Source organism: Apteryx rowi, unplaced genomic scaffold (genome assembly GCF_003343035.1).
Source record: "Apteryx rowi isolate R43461 unplaced genomic scaffold, aptRow1 scaffold_34, whole genome shotgun sequence".
NCBI classification, from domain to species: domain Eukaryota; kingdom Metazoa; phylum Chordata; class Aves; order Apterygiformes; family Apterygidae; genus Apteryx; species Apteryx rowi.
Genome location: NW_020449863.1, coordinates 775,155 through 798,301, shown reverse-complemented (window position 1 = coordinate 798,301; position 23,147 = coordinate 775,155). Strand labels below are relative to the sequence as shown.

At 38.5% G+C, this 23,147-nt stretch overlaps 1 protein-coding gene across 1 annotated transcript in view; it reads right to left on the bottom strand.

Annotated features, from left to right (window-relative positions):
• Positions 1-23,147, bottom strand: part of KCNH1 (potassium voltage-gated channel subfamily H member 1) — a 175,881-nt gene that overhangs the window by 138,236 nt on the left and 14,498 nt on the right. The window contains exons 4-5 of the mRNA XM_026072343.1: positions 18,363-18,481; positions 10,268-10,660 (exon numbers count right to left, since the gene is read on the bottom strand). Of these exons, the coding sequence (XP_025928128.1) occupies positions 10,268-10,660; positions 18,363-18,481 (512 nt within the window). The remainder of the gene's footprint in view (positions 1-10,267; positions 10,661-18,362; positions 18,482-23,147) is intronic.

The following is a 23,147-nucleotide window of genomic DNA, read 5'->3' as shown; positions in this document are numbered from 1 at the left end:
ATGAAAAATGGAAATGCAAAATAAAATATTTGAAACAATATGAGAAGAGTTTAAGGCACACCACTATACTGTTATCCCAATTTCCCTTTGGAAATTCACAAAAACAAACTTTGTAAAACATTTACTAATGTGATAGAACCGTATCATTTAGYAGAAAGTGATTCTACCAAATTTTGACCAGAAGTAGACAGAATTAGTTTTTTTCAAACAAAAAGTACTTGCTTATTTACAAAAAGTAAATGCTTGACTTGTTTTTGTTGAAAGAATGTACTTAATGTTCTAACTAGTTAGAATATTTCATGTGACTGCATTGCTAATAATATTCTAAAAGTTCAGAAAAGGCAAAAAAAAATAGCATTGATTTTAATCTCAGCAATAACAGTATTTTCTATTCGATTTCCTTGAGAAAGAATAGGGTTTGTCTATTCTAAATGGATTGGTATTAAGAGGGAGAAATGCTCAGGAAGATAATTATTTATGCAATAGTCTTAATTCCTAAATGACAATTTCAAACGGACATAAACAATGGTAAGTTAATAGACTATTTCATAGATGATACAGTAGGAAAAAAATCAGATCATTCTTCTTAAAACAGCACTTTTGTCACTAAGTTTAGCAAGTAATATTCTAATACTCACAGGAATAGATCTGCTGGATTCAAATTGACATTTTTAGATTACCACTTTCCAAAATAGAACTGTACTTTTTAGATTACTGTCCATTTTAATGCTCTTATCAGCACAGATTTTTGCTAATGCTTTTATCATACAGATGGCTCCAAGACATCACACAAAAGAAAAGCCTGAACTCAATTTACTTTTCTTGACGTGTCCCACCCTCTTAGCTCTGCTACTCCTACAATGCTTGAGAGGCAGATTAAGAGACACCCAAAGGTCCTTCTGCCCAAAGGGAAATACATCAGCTCCAGTTTGTAAAGAGCTAGAAAGTGCAGTAAAGGTCACAGGCAGGCACCTCCAGGGTCTCTGCTCTAAAGGAGCACCATAAGGAAGGAACTTGTGTGTGGTGGACRGAGAAAGGACAAGACTAAGTAATACCCCACAAAGTCCTACCTGGGCCTGGTTTCCTCAGGCACAGTTCCACCCGTTAGTACTCTATTCAAYAGATCCCTTCCCCTGTGGGCATGGGGAATCTAAGAAGTCTGTTATATTGCCACAGTAGAAAAAGAGCACACAGTTTCTATATTTTTGTCACAGGCTTCTGGGCAGCTCTTACTCAAACAGAGGAGAAAATGCTGGATTTCATGCCACCTAATACACCAAATTGTTTGAAGTAACTGAATTAACCCAAATAAAGATGCTACTGCTGATATCTGCGTGTAATTGTTGACAAATATTTAATACCCTGGCAGTTTTACTTTTTTTGCCAGTGATGGCTGATGCATGAAAACTGAAGAATACATAGCAAATCCTCTCCAAACCAAAGGGCTAGCTCAAAGCACTGGCAGCCGGAAGAAATAACTATATATTCTCTGATTGAGCAAATCTGAATGCCAAAAGCCTTTAAAATAATAAATACAACCCCCCTTCCTCTCCTCCTATGTGCCTTTGCAGAATAGAACTGCACCTAAAACACAACATAAAACCAGGTCAGCCTTCATGAGTGCTGGAGTGAAGCAGGACCCACATTTTACAATAGAGAAAAGGCTTCAGAAGTTTATCCATGAAATACTTCCCAAACTAAATCTTCATGCATAATTTGCTATAAGTTAAACCGCCTCGCTAGATACTGCACATTTGTACCCAGGTATTTTTTTTTAAAACTCGTTTTCTACAGGATGTGATCTACTCTCATGGTGTTTCATGTTGATATCTCAGACATGCCAGTAATCTTCTTTCAAAACACAGGAGTCAGGATATCTATGTTCTGGCTTGAGCTTTCCATCAGACTGCTTGCAGCCTCAGTCAAGACAACATAAGTTTTTCACCATTACTTCCCTATCCATAAAAAAAGATAGAGAAGAGGCCCTGTGATGAATTACTTTGTGAAGTATTTTGCAAACATAAGGGCTATAGCAGAGTAATTATTAGTTATTTGTATCATTACAGCCCCTAGGAACAGCAACAGTGAGCACTATAATGCTAGGTTCTGTACAAATAAAGAAGTTATTGTTTTGTATTTGCCATGCAAAATTAAACTCAACGCACGATTCATTGAAAAATAGACTTCCACCTTAAAAAACGCAAATTGTTTAAAGATTGCTTGTCTAAAAACAGCAACAAAAATGAACAACAGACAAAAAAAAAAGAGAAATAATTCATTTTCCCTTTCAAAGATGACAAAGGATGAACAACTTTAGGGAAGAAGTAAAATACCACTTCCATCCCATCTCCCACACTTTTTAGGCCATTATATACTATCCACATGGTGCAGAAAAGAAATGCACTCAACCCAAGCATCAAGATTTTGTTTCTAGTCTCAAAGGAAGGATAATTTATTTTCCACTTCCTCTTTATTTTAATTTATTTTAAAGTAAGAAATATTCAGTATTGACATAAGTCTGCTCTAAGTCATCCAACACTTTCCTCTCACATGTAACAACTGAAGTTGGTTCCACCTCAATTAAAGGGAGAAGCAGAAGATTAAAAGCTAACCACGAAAGCAATGAGAATGAAACGAATCAAAAATAAATTAATTATTCATCCAAAAAAGGGAGACAATGAACCAAATTTATCACTAGCATAAGTGAGGTAAGAGCTGTAAAAAGCAATGCCTCTTTTCTTGACATCAGATTCTTAACTCAGCTGTGCTGCAGCCTGGCTCTCCACATCTGCAGTAACATGGCGGCACTCTCTGCCATCAGGCCTTTATTAGGACTTTTCGTCTTTGTTATTTGCCTCTTCTGATTGTCTTAATTAGGTCTGAGAACATGACCTTTCCTACAGATTGCCATATTTAGCAGCCAACAGATGAGATAACATTATGCTCACAGGTCAAAATCAATATCTAAACCCTCTCGTTACCGCTGTGGTTCTCAATATTGAAGAAAGCAGATTGCTAGACTCACAAAACTTGTTTAGTCAGACACCAGGTTGGTTAGAATCCAGATAGAAGCAGCAACTAATCATCCATAAGGGCACAGGGTATGACAAGAGAAATGGCTGATTTTTCTTTTATAAAACTACATCCACACTTGCCTGACACACAGACACACACACTCAAAAAAACAATATATCTAGGAAACAAACCTTTTTTTTTTTTTAATTGACTTCAAGAGGAAGACTCAAGACAAAGATAACACCTAAGTAAACTAAAATGTCATGAAGTGTTATTTCCCATCCCACTTGCCACACTAAAAAAAAATCAAAGATTTGCTCCTGACAGGCACTTATCTGCCTCCCAACGCTTCTGATTCAATGAAACAGTCAGTTCCAGAGCTTTTTATTTATCTTGAAGAGGCAAAACACCCAGATAAGATTTAATGTTAGTGACATCTAATACTGTTCCATCTTAAATTCTAATCCAATCCCTAATATGAAATAGACTATAAAGCAACCATTTAGCTACTCAAATAAATACTTTTTGCTGTCTCATCTGACTTTCTGCCTCAGATCAATGCAAGTATTCTAAATTTGGGGRAAAAAAAAAAACAGGGTAACTGATCTAGTGTCTGAAACATGCTTCCCTTTATATGCAGTGTAAGGATCACTCTAACAGCCACTTTTTGAAATAATTCAGAATCTAATAAATTCAATTAGCTCTMCTTCTTGGACAAAGGCTATCACCATACATTATCACTGGAAATGTAATTCAGCATTTTAATTCTTTTACCCTTATACAGATTAAATAGCTTATGTGGAGTACTATTCTCTCTTTTACAGTATGATAAATCATGTCATGCTTTTCAAAGCTAGGAGAAAGCAGCCTTGAAACCCAGTAACACCCTTACTTATCTGTGACTTAGCAATAAAGCCTAATCTGAACATTAGTAGCGCAGAAGACTGGCATCTTGACAGTCACAAGCAGAACCTGCAGAGTAGGTGCTGGGCAGGGATGCAGTAAGGCATCCTTCTCTGGTATGCTCTTTTGGGAAGGGCTATCCATTAGTAGACAGTGTGGATGCATCTGAGCCACCAAGGTGTATGAACCTGGGGGAGAACAGGGGATTAAGCAGAACTTAAATGAATTTAACACTTTAAGCAGGCTTACTACACAGGACAGAATTTAATTGTAAATTGGTTAAACAGTAGTAGAGCACTGCAGTGCCTATGTGTGACACCAACACGGTTTGGAAGAAGGAAAGGTACCCTGCTCTTTGAAAGGCTAGCATAAAGGAGGCACTGCAGCAGCAGCATGGAAGTTGGGCTCTTAAGGAGGGAAGTTAGAAGAAATCAATATTTGATTTTAAAAAAGGGGAGAAAATTTGTAGAGGGAGACACAAATTGGATCAAATCCTCAAGAAAATGAACAGTAAGTGCTCCTCTGCCTCAAGAAAATGAACAGTAAGTGCTCCTCTGCCTCCCTGGTTTATCCTGGCAATCTGTTTTGCCTCGTTTGCATTTCTCCATACATTTCTTCCACCTACCTGCCTGTTAAGGTGCAATTCCTGCCCGGCAAACCCCTCGGGGGCCAGGCTAGCAGCTCCCCTCCTTTAGTGACCTCTCCTTTCTCTTGCACCTGCCTCCTTCCACAAGTCAAGGCCCCCAGGCTCCATCTGATGCTCCCAGCACCATCAGCGAGGGACCCCTACAACCCCACCAGCCTTGCTCCCAGGGTCTCTGGCAGCTTACAGCCCGGAGCACTGCCTCCCAGGGCTCTGTCCTGTTTCCCAGGGGTGTCTCACCAGGGGACACCCAACAAGTAATTGTTCACTGCTCCCATCCCAAGGCCTGTGCCTCAGTCTCTTGACTCTCCCCCAGAGGCACCTGCTAGGAGTAACCCAGTCTGAGGGGTCTCGCTCATCCCCTCTCGCCTACTGGCAGCACGTCCCAGAACGGCACRTTGCCGGCCTCTCCTCTGCGCCTGCATCACACTCCGCAATATTTAGCTGCTCTGTTACAGCATCACATAGAAAGCAGGTTATGAATGCTTTAATTTTAATTAGCCATGGAAAAATATTGACTCATTACCAGATTTATCAATAGACTCACATCCAAAACACTCCTAATATTTCCCAATTAGACAGATCCAAATAGGACAGATGAACTATACAGCTTTCAATTGGCTTTCAAATTATAGCTATTTAAAGCTTAAAAGACTAAGAATTATATTTTTCAATTTGCAAAATTCATCTAATCCAAAATCTTTCCTTTTCAGGCCCCTCTATTTTACAAAACTGTAAGTATCATGATAATTTATTCCCCTTGCCCCTTATAGCAAACAAATGATAAAACAATGCTTGGAAAGTTGCAGGCTTTTCAGCGTAGCTACTTCAGTGATTCCTAGAGAGCTAATTTGTATTAGCACAAGAGATTATTCCACTAATAAGGTTTAAATTAATCTATTGCAAAAGTACTGTCTCACAAAGTTACCAGCCATCTGACCAGCAACACATTCATTTTTTCCTCTCGCACAACTCACTGTTTACTTTCAGGCTACACCATGCTCACTTAGCACTAAATTGCTTAATTTACTTCTGATACTAGTGTATTGTGTTTTTTCTGAGACTTTTTCAKCATCGTAAATTCTGTCCTTTGAAAGCTATATGTCATCTTTGTCTAAATACTAGCTTCTCTCCTATTCATACAGTTAAGTGAACACTAGATCATTTATATTGAATGCATCTTTCCTGATGATCTTTTACCGTGCTTTTATTCCTCTTCTACCTCAACTAATAAGAGTGATATATGGTTTTCAATTTGGTATCAGACAACAATTGATCATATTGTTCCATTCAAATGCAGATAGCAATTTTTACTACAAACTCCCTATTCCAGAGATTTATTTGGTGGTGACATGACTGGATTCCACTCCTGCCATGTGATTTCACAACAACAGTATCACATGTAATAAGTCAAATTTTTTCCAACATAAATTATATCTTATGGTATTATGGCTGAAAACCACAGTATAAAATTGCTCAAGCTGACACTGCAAAAATATGCTTCAACTTGCCTTTGGAATTCAAGGTCTTAAGCTGAATTGTTCTTGGCAAAAATTGTGGAATTTTCTTTAAGCCTGTTTTTTATTAAATCTACTGATTGATGTCTCAACACAGAAAGATAACATTATTCCCCAAAGTAGATGGCATTTCCTTAAGTGAGGAAAAATACTAATTACTGTAAAAGATTACTGACAAACGTTATTGTAATCATTCAAATTCAAAAGAAACTGATACCAGAGACTTTGAGGGCTGTGTAAACTTTATGCCAATATTTTCATCTTACTCAAACTAAACCAGAACATATTCTATTGTTTTAATGGTAGGAAGTCTAAGCCTAGCACCATGTTTATTCATCAATAAATGGAATATTTTCTTTTTGAGAAGTTCTACGGCAGGTCAAGAATGTAATTTGTATTTAACTGTAAAATCAGCTCACCATATAGAAAAGGCAGGAAAGCATTTACAAATTTTTTTTTTCATTTGGGTAACAATGGAAATTTCCCTACAGCTATTTCTTTTTTCATTTGTTGAATTCTCTTAGTGTCTGAAAAGGAGATACTGTATTCTGTCTGTTTGAGCACAGCACCTGAGACCAGAAAATTCAAACATTTGCATATTTAAATCTATGGCCTTGAAAAAAGACATTAATTTTTCTTCTGTCTTCATCTATAGAACATGGCTATTTAGACTTAAGTGCCTCTTGTAGTGATTGTAGTTATTAATAGTTGCATTGATTAATAGTTAATGAATTCAAAGTATTTTTAGGGACAAAATATTCTCAACAGTGCAGAGAGGAAACTGGAATTTCAATTATATAAAAACTGTGAGAATTGAAAATATCCTAATGTTCCAAATTGCAACAAACCCCAAGAATTTTGAGGTTGTCTGAAAAACAAAGATGTCGCACTCATTTTGTTTCAAAATATATTTTCCATTATATTTTACAATGGAATAATAATATAAGTTGCAAAACAACAAGCTGCTTCAAGATGAAAAAGAAAAATCAAACTATTCTAAATAGAGAAATCAGAATTTTTCTAAATCAACTTCTTGTCAAAAATATCAAACAATTCTCGTTTCATATGTTGTTTTTAATCTTAGTGGTGGAACACCTTAAAGACGGCCAAAATGACTTCATTATTATTAACCTAGCTGCTGCAAGAGCTAAATGATGGGACAGTCCCAGAATTTTCCAAAGAGCCAAAAAGTTTGTGAAACATACTATCCCCACAGCTTTTTACTTCATCAGCTCCAGATCCTGTAACCCATGCAAATCAATTCATTGTATACAGCACAGGAATTATGGCATTCTTAAGAACAAATTGGCTTCTCAGGTTAGCTCTTCCATGACATCCTCAGCGTCTTCAGTGACAGTTCTTTTTACAGAAAATGATAGCAGGCAGAAAAAATAGTCAGCTTTCACCTGCTTTGGTCTCCCTTTGCAATAGGGACTGCAACAAAGCCAGGGTTCTATTTCCTCTTGTTTAAAATTGTATATGGAAAATACTGAAACAGGAAAATGGGAATTTATAGTCTTTATCTCATTCTATGACCACTGCTGACACTGAGCATCATTTAATATCTAGCTTTTTTTATGGCTATTTACTGGAAGCAGTAAAAAATTCCAGACTTTCAATGTGAAATTCTCTGTCCTTGCAGCAGCCAGGGCCACCTACTGACTCCAATCTCACGGTTCCATGGAAGTTACCTTTAGTAAAATCAAAATAGCACCCAGGTAGTGACCCAGTTTGGCCACTCCACTTCTAATTTGAGCAGTGCAGCCCAGCAGCTGACTTAATCCATTTTTTTTATTTAAAAGGTAATTCCCAGCTGTGAACTAATATGGTGTGAAGTCCAGAGTGAGTGAGAAGTAAAACCTAAGCCAGCAGGTCTGAAATAGAAGGAGCTGGCCCACAAAGGAGTTCTCTACACAGCAGAGAATGAGGTATAAGCTAAGGCCTTTCTACGTTCAAGACTCCTTGAATGTGGCTTTCTTCTTTAATAAAAGGTTATCTTTTTCTCTACAGGCAGTTCATGAAACAGTGATCAGCATATACTGTTCTAAATCCTCACCTGATGTGCACTGCATTATTCTGCTGAAGTTGCTGGCAAATCCCCTCAGGTCCTGTAAACCAGTCTATGAGCCCCTTAACAGAAGTACAGCAATTTACACCAGTGGAAAACTCTGCTCTAATGACCCTACAATGATTTATACCAGCTGAATGTCAGAAYCCACTAGAGGAAAAAGAGATGAACAGTCTTGAAAGGACAGCATGAAGTAGAATGTTTTTTCCTTGGGCATGATAGCTAGAATAACTAAAACTAAACACTGTTATACTGATTAAGGAGACTGTTGAAGAGCCATAGGAAAACTAAAGTACCAATCAGCTGCTCATAGTGGCAAGGCAGCATGAAGACTAAGAACCTGGAGACATTCAAACTAGCATAGCATTAATTTCTCTGTAGAATCGCTACCACAAGTCCAAGTGTATCTGTGCTCAGCTCAAGGGCTGTGTCATAGCCACCGGTACAGATACATTCCTCAGGGATGTCCCGTAGGTCACATCACCAGACTACAGTTATGAAATGTCTCTCCAGCAAAGTCATTAGCAGGTTGCTACTATCTGTGGAGAGTGTGGCAGTTGTTTTCTTTTTACTCTCAGTCTAAATGCTGGATATTGGCATACCGCTGTGTCTATTGCTGTATCAGTGCAACAATAAAGTAAAATGTGAAAGCACTGCATAGGAATCTGCAGGCTGGGTGCATTTTATGATGAACAAATATTTAAGGACAGGTCCTTACAAGTTTTTTTTTAGATGATCTCATTTGTGTTATTTCAGTTTGTAGCTTTATATAAAATGAAAACCTCTCTAGGGAATTAAATATCAAATAACATTATGTTTGTTCCACTGCATCCAATAGTTTGCCTACTTATCCTCAAGCCAAAGAAGAAAATAATACTTTAAATGGATCTAGTTAGATAAGCAACCTGTGTGGTATATTTTTTACAAAAGTAATGTGGTTTTATGTTTTTACCCAGATATTTCACTGTGTATAATTTTCTTTTAATATCTCGATTTCAGGACTGAGGTAGGTAGGTCATATTTATAATGTGGTCGTATTTTAAAGGAACTCATAAAAATTAAATATTGCAAGCTAAATATTAAATGCTAAGCAGTGATGGGCTGTGTATATATGTTACAGGTTTAATATGCATCACAGATAATCTAGACACATAATTGGTTGATGGTACAGATGATAAAATATTCAGTTAATAAGTGGACTGCTGGAATCATCTCTAAGATTTTATTAACAATTCATTAACTCTTTGAACTCTTTATGCATGGAAACTTAAAGTAATACTTAATTTAGGAATGTCTTCTTTGCAGCCTGATCCAGTAGGAAAATAAGCAGTTAAGCCAGAGTAGTATTGTGGTTTTAAGTGCCTGAATATTAGTTCTTTTGCTAGCTTGTGACTTGTTCCCAAAGAAATGAGCAAGAAAGAACAAGGAGTCTAGATTTCCAGATCTCTCCCTGTCCTTTCTTCTAAATATGAAGTTATCAAACAAGCATGAAAACAGTATCTTCAAATGCTATATCTTCCTCTAAAACAAATGTTCCCAAACAGTGGTGCGTGGATCACCAGATATCCACACAGTACTCTGTGGTGGACAAAGGAGAATTAGTTGGTCACACTGCCTGCCTTTGTCACCTGCTACATCACATTAAACACAGCTGAGAAAAGCATGTTATACTTCCCCATTGCTCATATGAAGAATTGCCATTAGTGCATGTATCCTGTTCAACTACAGCGAAAGAAAGAGAACCCTGCCCCAGGAAACTATCCTTATACCCCAGTTGAAGCTATTCATGGTAAGTTAGATGAAGTAGTTTTTCTCAGTGGTGTACCCAGGTTCTGTTGTCTGCTCCTACCTGCCCTCCCAAACTCTAAGAATGTAGATCGAAGGAAAATAAACATGAATTTCTGACACCAAAAAACTCAGCCTCTCTCAATGCAGCTAAGGATGGACCCTTCTGGCTAGGACTTATCAGCAAACATCTACGTGTGCTGAGGGCTGCTACTAGAGACATATGTACACTAATCCAATCTATTGAAAAGAACCCATTTCTTTCTTGTTTTTCATTTTTCCCCCAAACACTAAGTATAAAAAATTAAGGGGTGGAAGTGGAACTAGTATACTGACCTCATCAACGTTCTCAAATGCATTGATGACATCATACGGCAAGCATGACAGCAGATCAATCACAAACCAAGTCTTCAAGTAATTCATGCGGATCAGCTTTGGGTCAGAGATCACCTCTCCTGCTGGCCCCACAAAGGTTGTATGGAAATTAAGCACAATGTCTACCAAAAAAATGACATCTACAATGCTGTCCACTACTAGCCATGCCACATTGTTCTGTTTGGTTTTAAAGGAGACATTGTAAGGGACCAAAATAGCAGTGTAGAAGGTTAAGATCAGGATGATCCAGTCCCAGGTAGTCTTGAAAACACAATAATGCAAAATTATATGTGGTGGAGTCTTTGGTGCCTCTTGTTTGTACTGTGGGAGGATTTCAGAGCCCAGCTGCAGTACCTGTAGTGACAGAGATTTCAGGAGAAAAAGGAAACATGCTTAATTTTCAATGTAATTTTGCACATTGTAGATTCTTGAGCTCAGCACAACAGCTGATAAGAATACATGCCCACTAACTCCCTTTAACACCATCAAACAGTAAGCAAGTCAGGATAAGTATTTTTTTAAATAAACCAGCATCAACCTGAGAAAAGTTATTTCTTTTAATGCCATTATTTTTTAGCACTAAGCCTAATGTGCTGAGCCTCCAAGATATACAGGGAAGAGACAGCTCCTTCCACAGTCTAAATGGATGAGACAGATAAATGATGGGAAGGAAAGCAGTTGGGGAGGAGGGGGGGGGAACACAATGGCAAAACCAGGAACAATACCACAACTTCTGACTTCCAGTCCAGGAGCAGGACCAATGGACCACATTTGATTCTCAACACTGTCTATTTAACTCTTGACTATGCTATATCTGTAATCAGGTTCTGCACTACAATGTATCACAAAGGCATGGGCCTTTGTTCCTGTTCTCTGTGCAGCGCAGGAATAAAGCACATGGGTGGCTATCATTAGCCTCAACAAACTATGCCCATTTTTAACTTTAAATTTTCACTGAGAGAAGATCAGCGTCTTCAGTATCTGATGGTGTAAGGTCAAGTTACAATACAGTAAAATCTGAATTCAAAAAGCACTACAGCAAAAAATTAACTGTAAGCAAGTGCTTAAAACTCTGGACCTCAAGCCAAGCACATATAGATACAGCCAAACACACATAAGATACAGCTAACAACCAGACTGCTGGAATCATCTCTAAGATTTTATTAACAATTCATTAATTCTTTGAACTCTTTATGCTTGGAACCTTAGAGTAATACTTAATTTAGGAATATTTCCTTTGCAGCCTAGTTCAGTAGGAAAATAAGCAGTTAAGCCTGAGTAGTATTGCGGTTTTGCATCTTGATCAGTGGTGTTCATCTTAAGTCTACCATCTTCCCCATACTGCACACTCATACAAAAAGAGCAGGATCATGTCTCTAAATCTTTGGAACTGAAGTTCCTCTTACATACCTATGAACCAGAGTGTCTTTGTTTATATCTATGGATATACATGAAGATGAAACCAATGCAAAGAACTTGTCTCCAAATAAAAACAAGTTAAATTTTAAAATAAACTTTACCCTGGTGAAAACTGAAAAGATGATGGAGGTTTGCTCAAGAGAGATGTGTTTGTTAACCCCAAACTCACAGAATCCAGGAAAACTATTTAGATCATGGTTCCTTTTTCACATTTATTTTCATCATAGTTCAGAGCAATAAGTAGTGGGGAAGAAAATTAAATGGCTGCCACCTCTGGGAAAAGATCAGACATTATAGCTATAATAGGAGAATGTTTTCCTTTCATGTTCCTTATCTCAGCTTATTAATGTCAATTATTTAGACACGGATTTTTATCTGCAGGGTTCTCTGAGTGCTTTTTTATTTTTTTTTTTTKGTGAGCTGGTGGGCTTTTTTCCAACAAATTAAGCCAAAAGGGACAAAGGAAAACAATCAGCTGTAAGAGTTCTACTTGGACAAAACAGCCTTAGATCAAGTTCCTTGCTTCTTTGAACCTCACATAATCACTTACTCTTGTGCACAACAGGGGTCAGACACTGTCAGATCACAGTCCCTTGCACATGTGTAAATGATGATGGGAGCTGCAAGGCAAAAATAAGTCTGCTGACTTTGAGCCCAGTGTGTTCTCCAGAAGAAGACTGGCATGAGCTGCTCACAGAGATCTCCAGATTAGCACAGGGACAGCAACACTTTGGAAAAAAATGTAAAATTTAATAGTTTTGTTTCTCTGAGTTTCTAGAACCAAAACAACYAAGGAAAGACATGCTATGCTGAACCCTAGCAGACCAGGCCAGGATTCAGACATGGCCACCACAGTACAAAGTAGTCAGCTACTCCTGAATCTGATTCACCCATGTTCTCCATGCTACAGAAAGAAGTTGCCTTGTGGTGAGAGGAGTTGGAAGCAGCAGAAAACAGAAGCAGTCTCTTCTCTGCAGGTAGCTGTGCCAGCTGCTACAGCCCTCCAAAGTCACTGGTAGTGACTGGGAGACATACAGGTCGTGTACTGAATTGGCACATGTACACAGAGCAATGTTCCCTTCAGGGCTCCTTTGGAGTCTCAGCTACAAATATTAGGATGTCTTTTCTTGGCAAAAGCTCTAGCAAAAGAGTGGTATTGCAAATGCCTCCTGCCATCCCTTTTGAGCATAGGAGCTGTAACTGGATCAGTTAGAAAGCACTGGGCTACAAGGAGGATTTGCATGAATAGCAATTCTAACATAAGATCCCAAGCCTGAAATATGCTTCACTGGGCAAAAAGAATCCTGTGCAATATTCAGTAAATGAAATAATTGATCAGCAAAAGCAAGCACTTTCCATCCCAGAGTAATATTTTGGAGTCAGTTAACTGGATTTTAGTTCTAATGCTAAGATCTAGTCAGTATAGGGAGGTTATATGACCTCTTAAATTTATATCACCTCTTACAAGGTGAAATCACAATTTCTTCTTATACATATTGGAATTTAAGTTCTAGACCAAGAATTATCAAACGCACTCCATTTGGCCACCCAAGAACTTGTGGAAGTTTTGCATCCTGCAAACTAAAGTTACTAGAAAAACATACTAACATATTGTCATATACCTGAATAATAGGAATGAAGGTCAGAACAATCTCTGCTTAGCAAATAAGGAAGGAGATAAATTATGGTATCAATTATTCTGCTGTAAATCAGAAAAGATGCCAGGAAAGCTAGTGGAACTGCATGGATGTAAAACCGCACGGATGTAAAACTGCACTGAATGCAAAAAGAAACAGACATCAAGTTTTGAATCATTAAGAACAAACAACTTTGCTGCTTCAGTGTTTTTTAAAATGTCATCATCAAGTGCAAAGCTCTCTTCCCTAGCTTGTTTGAGATTTGAAGGCCTACAGCACAGAAACACAAAAGAATCAGTCTCCTTCCCTTTTTATTTTGAAAGTAAATGTACTCCAAAATATCTGAATGGTTAGGGATTATATTAATACTCTTCCACCTTTTGAGCTTCCCTACCACCCCAGAGTCTCTGGTTAAGCTCAACCAACAGCTATTTAAAAATGGGTTGCCTTAGCTTCACCTGGTCTCTAAAGGATGGATGTGCACCAGCATGTGGGTGCAATTCTCAAAACGGGTTGGGGACAGGGCAGGAGATGGGAATCAGGGAATGACATAGGGAYGGCAATCACTTGCACGGTGGGGAAAATCACCTGAAGCAAGTCTGGGGTGTCTCCAATCTTTTGCTCAGGTGGGATGGGGTTGACAAGTTGTAGCTCTGGCTCCCTTTCACTACCTCACTAATGCACGCCTTGTAAAACCACCCCAGTGGCTTGCAGGCACTCTCAGAGGGATGAACTATCAATTTCACTGCCTGAGATGGAAGAGGGGCACTGGCTCAGCTCACACTACCTCTGCCTGGAAAGGCAATTTGCTTTACAGATTAGCAAAGGTCTTGCAGTCTCCAAGACTACCAGCCTGGGGCTTTCAAAGGCACCCAATTCTCCTTTTGATTGAAGGAAAGGGAAAAAAAACTCTAATGAAACTGAATTTTCTCAGATAACAACAGTGTGCTTTTATCATTAAGTACAACAAGAGAGTTCAGTGCTATGTAAAAATAATTGAAGAAGCTCCACAGAGCTTATGGCTGAAGTCCTTGATTTTGTCAGGTTGCTACACTGGAAGTTGGAAGAACTCTTTTCTCCACTTTTCACGTCGAGGACAACACAGTCTGACTATTTGTTCACCATCATTCCAGACATGCACACCACCACCAGGTCATCTGGAGATGAAGGACTATAACCCCACTCTCTTTGCACCATCCAGAGAAGCCAGGTAGATGCAAAGAGAAGTACCTGCTGCCCTACTCCAAGGTACTCTTGCTGCACTCCTCCAGCTTCTGGGGAGAATAGTGCCAGCCTGAAACACAATATTCACTGAAGCAGCCAGGTGTGTTTACCTCCCCCCACATGAACCAACTAGATTCAGACTGCTTGCAAAGATAATTCTCCTCCTGGAGAGAAAAAAAACCACCAAAGATGAATATGAAAGTAATTATTAAGAAAATGTAAGCAACCAAATAAACCAACATACTAGGCTTCCACCCATTTTCATTGAGAAAATATTTCATTACTGTCATTTTCTAAATAATTGAAACAGCCCTGTTTTTGGAAGATTTTTTTCCATTATGCAGTTATACTACAGTAAAAGAAATATTTGTTGCAGAAAGTTATTAATGGAAGTATTATTCCAATTACTTATGATTCATCAGCCACTGCTGTTGTATTATCTGCAATTATTATTTGTGGTAATGATGAATGATGCTTTAATAGCTCTTTAAAGACAGAAAATATTATTTCAAGAGCAGAAATGACAAATTTCCTCATGAGTTTGCTATGGTCATTTTTTAACTTAACATAAAATAAAAAGGTTTTATCCTAGATTTGCTTAAAAAAAAAAAGGTGAATACATCACCAGTCAGGACTCATAAAAGTTCAACAAGTGGTTACAATGATTTATTTATTTTTAAGACTGCATGACTGGAAAAAAAAAACCCAATCATTATTTTCTAGCTTAATCTCTCCTTTTTGTGCTTGCAATTGCATATGCTTGCTTTCTCTTATTTTCCCTTGCTTTTGTTCTCACAGGAACCCACACAAATTGCTCCCAGGCCAAGAGCTAGGTGCTAAGTCTCAACTTGAAGTAGATTTTAGTGGCAGTTACACATCTCTGCTAAATAGGATTTACAATAAAAATGGTGGAAGGTCCTTTATTAAGCAGTGTTAGTAAGCACCATTATAATTTTTCTACTTTTATTTCTCATAACTATTGCAATTTTTAATTATGACATTTTTATCCAGAACTGCCTGGTAAAGATACAGAATGCATCAGCCAATATCTTGAGTGCAAAGGACACATGCACTGTGCAGTGATCAGGAAGAATGGTTCCTACAATCAGCTCCTTAGTGATGAAGCCACAAAAACATTATCAATTACTTTTCCTCTCATTGCAAATGTACTTTCACAGTTACCTCACACACTTGCATTAATTGTATAATGAATTTAAGCACTTTCCATATGATTGCTATTACAGAACTGAGGCTAAAGAAATCTACACAAATTGGTGAAAGTCGGAGATTGAGGCTTAAAACAGACGCTACTTGTACTATCCATAGTCTGGATAAAACAAAGTTGCTTGTCACCAACATAACACCTTTCTTAAATTAATTTATCATAAATAATAACATAGATTGTAAGCCCTTGTGGCAGGCTCATGTTTTTTGTTTGTACAACACCTAGCCCCACTCGGATTGTAGGACAGAGCTGGCTCCTCAGCTCTTCAAAAATATAACTAATAGTGGACTAACAGCAACACTAATAATCTCCCAATTAATGAAGAGCCTTCAGGGGCAAACAAGATTGATATGAAATGGCAGACTGAGTAAGTAAAAGGATGCATTTTAATTTGAACTTAAGATTTCAAATAGGTTACTGCAGAGATGAAGAAAGAAAAAAGATTTGAAAATACAATGGGGAACAGTTAGATATCCCATTTGGAATATTATCAAGAGTTCTTTCTAGAATAAGAAGCCTGCCAACCCATATATCTTCAAAGGAAGAAAAGTGGGCTTGTCTGTATGATTATCTGCACTCTGCTTTTCTCTAGCGTAGTCTATTGACTTCAGTAGAATTACAGCAGATATACAATGAGGTACCTAACATCACAGTTGGGGCTAATGTTCTTTTTAAGATAATGACTGCAATTCCACACATGTAAACTATATACTTGCCCTTTATTATTTGTAATGAATCCCCTAGCTGTACCAGTCAGAACATTTGCAAAAGCTTGTTGAACACATCAGCCAGCAAGAAGTTTCAGTGGTGTGTAGTCTCTTAGATCCAGACTGAGGTTCACTGAGCCAAACAGAATAACCTCACACAGACCCTTTGCCTTACATTCTACTGCCTACATTCCTGTATGAACTAAAATTCATGGGTAGACATATAAAAAGAAGGAAGGATTATTTGCTGCTATGCCTTGAAATGTTTTAGAGGAATGCATAGAATCAGGCAGACTATGGGAGTTAAATTAAGAGGGAGAGCGCCCCAAATTCTAGGACACTAAAAAGAAACCTCAGGGTGAAAACATGATAATCACATGGTACTCCTACAGTATAGTGTCCATGTGAATGTCTGACCTTCCCCTATGCTAGTATGATCTAAGAAGTTATTTCTGCCTTCTTGCCAAAATACTCCCAACAGAAATCAGTTTTCCATTCTTGAGGGCATTTGCATTAGACACAGAATAGGTTAGCTCCTGTCCATGGGCATTTTACAGTCACACGTGATAGCAGCGCAGGCTTGGGCAGGAGCTCTCTATTTTGCATAGAAATCAAGATATAAACAGGGGAAAATTAACAGAGTACTGACTCTGCAGAGACCCCAAGGAGCCCAGTAATGGATTAGAGCTTCAGCTATACTGGAACATTACAAACTATTGTCAAGAGCTGCAGCTGCTGCCATGGCATTGACAGCAATAGGTGATACAGGAGTGCCACATTATATTGGCCTGTGCTATCATCAGCACCATAGCAAAACTTGTTCTAAGCTGTTTCTACACGAGGGAGACCCTGTTCCTGGCCCAAAAGACAGCTGCAGGAAACCTGAGACTGCCTCTCCCCCTCGTGGCGAAAGCCCTAAAGCCCTAGCACTTTGGGGAGCCTCTTCTCAAAACTTTGCAATCTATATAGACTAGATGTCAAACTTTCATTTCTCTAAACTGTCTGCAGTGTTGCTTATGGCATCTTATAGCTGTTCTGTCCATAAAAGCAATAATTAAAACAAATATTTTAACCAGTTTGTAACACATGTTGGGGTCCTACTAAAAACAAAAAAACCCTATAAATAAAGGAAAGGACTGGGTCATATTCTTACAGGGCACATTTCTAGTAACATTGAGTTACATTCTCTCAAGAGCAAAACAGGGTATAAGGAGCTGTTCATTTAGCTATTTTTAATACTGGAAGAATTTACAACTCTAATCTATAGCAGCTGAGTAAAGGCAGAAGAGGGAGATGAGGGAGTAGGAGATAATGAAGATGTGCACTCAACAGTGCACCATCTTCTGAAACACAGCTCTTCAGATTTCATGTGCTCCTTCCTGCTTTCTCAGCCTTGCCAGCACCCTCAGCCTTTATCAGAATGACTCTCCAGAAACTCCTTCTGTACTAGCCATAGTATTCTTACTTCTATTTTACACAAGAGATTAGTCCAAGATCCTACTAATGCTGAGATCCCCAGAAGAAAGGAAAAAAAAAGAAAAAAAAAAGCCAAAAAAAGCCAAAAGCATTATTTTAATAGTAATACCATTATAAGATTTTGTTGAGATACAGAACCCAAAACTACAATTAGTTTACATGAGGCCTTTTGGACAAAAGTTTCCATTCCACTGTCCCAGGACACACATCACAGCACACGTGACGCACCCCAGAGCTCCCATGCCTGACACCAGGCTTCAGAATTCCAGGGCAAAGGAGGACCGAGAGCACTTGACTTACACAGAGACAACACACTCACAAAGGTTAAGTGCACTTCTTTATGGTTCCTCAGGGAAAGGAAACATTACCTCAGCGAGTCGCGAATGCTTGTGAACGTTCTCTCCTTTCTGCACGCTTGGAGCAAGCTGCTGCAGCACGCCTCGGCTGCTCGTGAGGGCACGGGTCAAGCGAGCAAACTTTCCCCAACCTCGAGAAAATACGCAAGATTATAAACGTTACAAAGCAAAACCTGCAAATGTACTATATAAAGTCTCTCCTAAGTAAAAAAAAAAAAGAAATAAAATAAAAATAAAAATAAAAATAATAATAATAATAATAACAACTAAAAAAAAAAGTTTACAGCAGAGCAATCTGCTTTTGTACTGACCACAAGGGAGTATAATTTAACCAAACACCAAAGAAAAACAAGTCACAAAATAGATGTCAGGGTGGCAAAGTAATAAAATTCTTGACTGCAGTGACTTTGCATTCAGTGGCTCTACAAGAGCACTGTAACATGAACTGCATCATTTCTAAGGATAAATGTCCACTCTACAATAATCTTTTATTAAATTCAGTGGCCAGATTTGAATCTCACACCACTGCAGAAGACACTCCAGGCTAATCAGGAGCTAAGATTAGAATCAGGCACAATGAGAATTACATCTGCCTATAACAACTGAATCTGGTCTCAGATGTATTCAGCAATGTATTGAGCATAGCTTTGGTATAAACAGAGAAAGAGACATCACATATTAAAAAGCAGAACAGATGAAATGAAACAAAATCATTTATTTTATTCTCTCTAAACAAAAGCGGGAAATATGTAAGCGGATTTTCTGAAACTAATAAAACTTTTAGCAGATTCTGTCAGAGAACTCATATGCTGAATTTTAATCCAGAATATTTTTTACAGTCATTTCAAATACCCCTCAAAAAGAAGGTCTTAAATAACAGTCACAAGAGCTAGTTATAAGTATGATCTTTATGAGCAGTACTTTGCCATAACAGAAAGTCAGGCAGAGTATGCATCCAGATATTTTTCGTACTCAAAGGAAAGTATCAGTGCATTTGGTCCCAGTCTTGGAAAATGCTAGCACCACATGGGAACTGTTGAGCAGTCTCACCTCCCACTCCAGCTGAGAATGCTCAGCACTTCACAGACTCAGTTCTTAATGGGATTCTGCTTCTGGAAAAAGCTCACTTCACATTATGGTTTCATCACCAGAACAAATGATACCATTAGGAGTTACTATTTTTAAAGACCAGTCTGGAGTTTATCCTGCAAGTTATCTATGACAAGTACAAGGATTTGAGTGGTTAAAATACTGTCTAGTACTCTAAACATATCCTTGTTTTACACTTCACTGTGATGGAGTTTGCAGGAACATATTTGCTTACATGTGAGACAAGCATCAAAAATAAGCAAATTCTATGAATCTGATATTGGACAAGACCTCCCAGGGCAGACCTAAAAAGGCAATTTGGCATTTTCTCCTTTAAGAATATGAAAAAATATCCAATTATTAAATGGAAGAACCAAATTTACCATATATCTCCAAAAACAAGAAGAAATCACATAATTTCTTCTTAGGCCTTAAAGCACATTTTAAAGGAAGTCTGGAGCTAGCTGAGCTGAGTAGAATTAGCTAACTCTTTCCGGCAGTACTCAGCAACAAGTAGATTGTGTGATTTCCATCCAGGCCAGATATTTCCTGATAAATCCACACAAGTTCAGCTCCTATACAGGAGTATTTCTCAGAGGAACAAATCACCTTGACAAATCCACAACTGAGGTCAGCTTATATCTGCTGTAGACCTGACCCAAAGCTCTTGATTTTTCACAATACATTTCCACAGAGTCTTTTTTTTTTCCTGCCATGATAAATTAATACAGAGTATTCTTTCTCCACTTTACATGAAGAACTACAACTACAACTGATAGGCTGAGGCCTGAAGGCTTTGCTACTTTCTTGTTAAAACCAGTAGAAGTTTTTGTTTGTTTGTTTGTTTTTTAAAGGATCAGGTGGGAGAAACCATTCATAATGGCCAATCTTGAGTTAATATAAATCAGAATAGCCTTTGGGCAGCTAACATAGCTACAACAATTTGTGCTAACCTAAACTTTCACTTTCATGAAACTTTTATGCTGGTATTACTACATTTACTTGCATGGAGTCACTSCTGTCTTACAGGAGCAAAGGAGAAGGCTATCAGCATCAGTGGATTTTCACTGATGTAAATGCAGACTGACGAGGCATGAGGGGGATTTGTTCCAAGGGGATATAAACAACAACACAGTTTTCCAAACTTGAAAGACGTGTGACACAAATAGAGCGTGTTCACCATGTACGAACACTATTAGCCATCAATGCTGACCATGGTGCTGAAGCGAAGGGTTTCGTGTGCGGCACCGTGCCTACCCAAAAAGGGCTCTGCTTGCAAATGCAAGCCCTGAAAAGAAACAAATGACAAAGTTCGAGCTTCATATGGGAACTCCAGACCAGCCTCCCTTACCACACACATGGTATCTGTAACACCAGCTAATATGGACAGCCACTTTCACTAGCCCAGAACAGCATGATGGGTTCACTTTCCTGGAAGATTCAAACACAGTCAGAGCACGGACTCTGAGTATATATTTTCTTTGTATCAGTGAGTTTTCTAATAACTGAGCTATTTAGACATAAACACAATGAGTGAGGAGGAAAAGGACGCTTCCTTTCCTCTCCTGAGCTTTCTTACACAAAAGCCACGACAGTCATCTCCGAGGCCATGGTTTGTGGCTATGAATGCTGAGCACCTACCTGCAGGTACCTCACTCCTCCCAGGACTCCTCTGCTTTTGCAAGGTAGAGCTTAACCTATTCCTCTGTCCTCAGCATCTCCTATAAGCACCTCCCATGCCCTGTGTGTTGCAGATCTCATTTGCGGGTGCCCAAGTGATATGTGAATGAAGTGTTCCACGAAACAGCATGAGATCTTTTACCCATGCACTCCAAACTCTGATCTCAAAACAATACAACTGTACAGGCAAGAGACTGTTGAGAAGCTGGGCTTTTCAGCTTGGACACAGTGCCTCACCAGGATGATTACGTGGCTTCTGCATCAGCGCTGACCTGCATCTAGCAGGTGGGGAAGATAAATCCTAACTCTCTCCATATGTTGGGTGCAGCACCCGGGAGCCCAGTTTGAAATTATACATTCCATTATGTGATGAAATGCCTGAAATATAGTGAAATGCACTCAGTCACTGTGCCCATGTCCCAGGTTTATGACTCTCACCTTTAGGGCAGGACACTCTTCTCATATCGCCCCCCCTTTTTTTTTAATAAAAGGAAGAAAGAAAGTACAATTATGGAGGTCCCATACACAAGAAAATGAAAAAGAAAGAAAGACAGTACTAATCCTATCAAATGATAACTTATCTAATACTGCTGAAAAGGCAGTAGTATCTATTGAATTTATTGCAATTTGTCCTTTCAGAAGCCTGAAGGAAGACACAGCCTATAGCAAGTCAGGTATTTATCCAGTGAAGACAGGTCACATAATGGACTTAAGCCACAGAAGAGAACATAAACATTAAATACTAAGGGTCATAGAGCTGGTTACAGAAAGTAGATGGAGGTTTCCACTACCAGAAACTAAGTTTCAGAAATGTGTAGGAATACAGGGCTAGGGACCAGATGATATGAATTAGGAGTTCTTGGTGATAATCCCTACATCCATTCTTTTCCTCTGGAAATAAAGAAAATATAAATTAAATTGAAATCAAMTGACCATATTTAGTTCTCATAGGCACACATATTCCTCAAAAAGTCAGAAGCTCACATAGCATCAGAGAATGCTTGGAATCAGGAAGAAAATGTACCAGCTGGATGCCCACCCCCTGGTTGTGYTTGCCTGTGCCTCTGTCTTAGATTCTAACCCATTTTTATAATTTATTGGTCTCCCTTTTTAATTCTGTCCCTGCATGTTTTGTGCAAAGCCATCAGAAAGCACTAACACATCCTCTGCTTCAAAAGGATAAAGTTTTCAAAATTAACAACACTGACTTCAGCTGTCCYGCATGCTACGATGCTCTTACAGTCTTTCAGCATCTCACTGCAAAAAGTTGAACAGAAATTGCTCCTGAAAACACCAAAGACAACAGACATGCTAGATGCCTGCCACAGGGACAAAAGCTATCTCCAGAACTATGTTTCATGAGACAATATGGCAGCAAAATACGTCATTGTGACATTTAACTCATCAGGACTTTTCTTTAAGATATAAAGTTTCATTTAATGATCTCTCAAGCTGAAGAAACCAATTTTCTGCATTTTGAGAGGAGCAGGATCTTTTGATACTCAATCTACAACAACATTTATAACTTATTTTTAGGTGGTTTGTTTCCTGCTGCTCTCTTCCATTTGATCACGGTGACTCACAAATCCAAACATTAAGTACTGTGGGAATTAGAGAACCCTTGCTATGAGGTTGCTGATCCATGACTTGCACAATCCCTACAGTTAGAACAAGGAGCCACTGCCTGCTAGAGAGTAAGTTAGTCTGSTCAGGTGTCTATTGTTACAAGCAACCAGACAGCCTGCTCTTCCACAGAAAAGTTTGAATACRAGCAAGTCAGCATTCCAGCTGTTCTCACCTCTACCCAAACCACCCTTGTCTTCTTGCACATCAAAGATTGCTGCCTACATCCATCATGCCTCTCTGCAGGCTTAATGCTCCTTCCCTTTCAAACTTCATGACTAAAATGGTCTTATTTTTCCATCTGGACTGAAAAAGCATACCAAGATTTTTAATATCCTTACCACTTCCCTTTCATTTGTTTCCTTTTTAAAGAAAATATTTCATCTAGATGAAAGTAAAGCATAA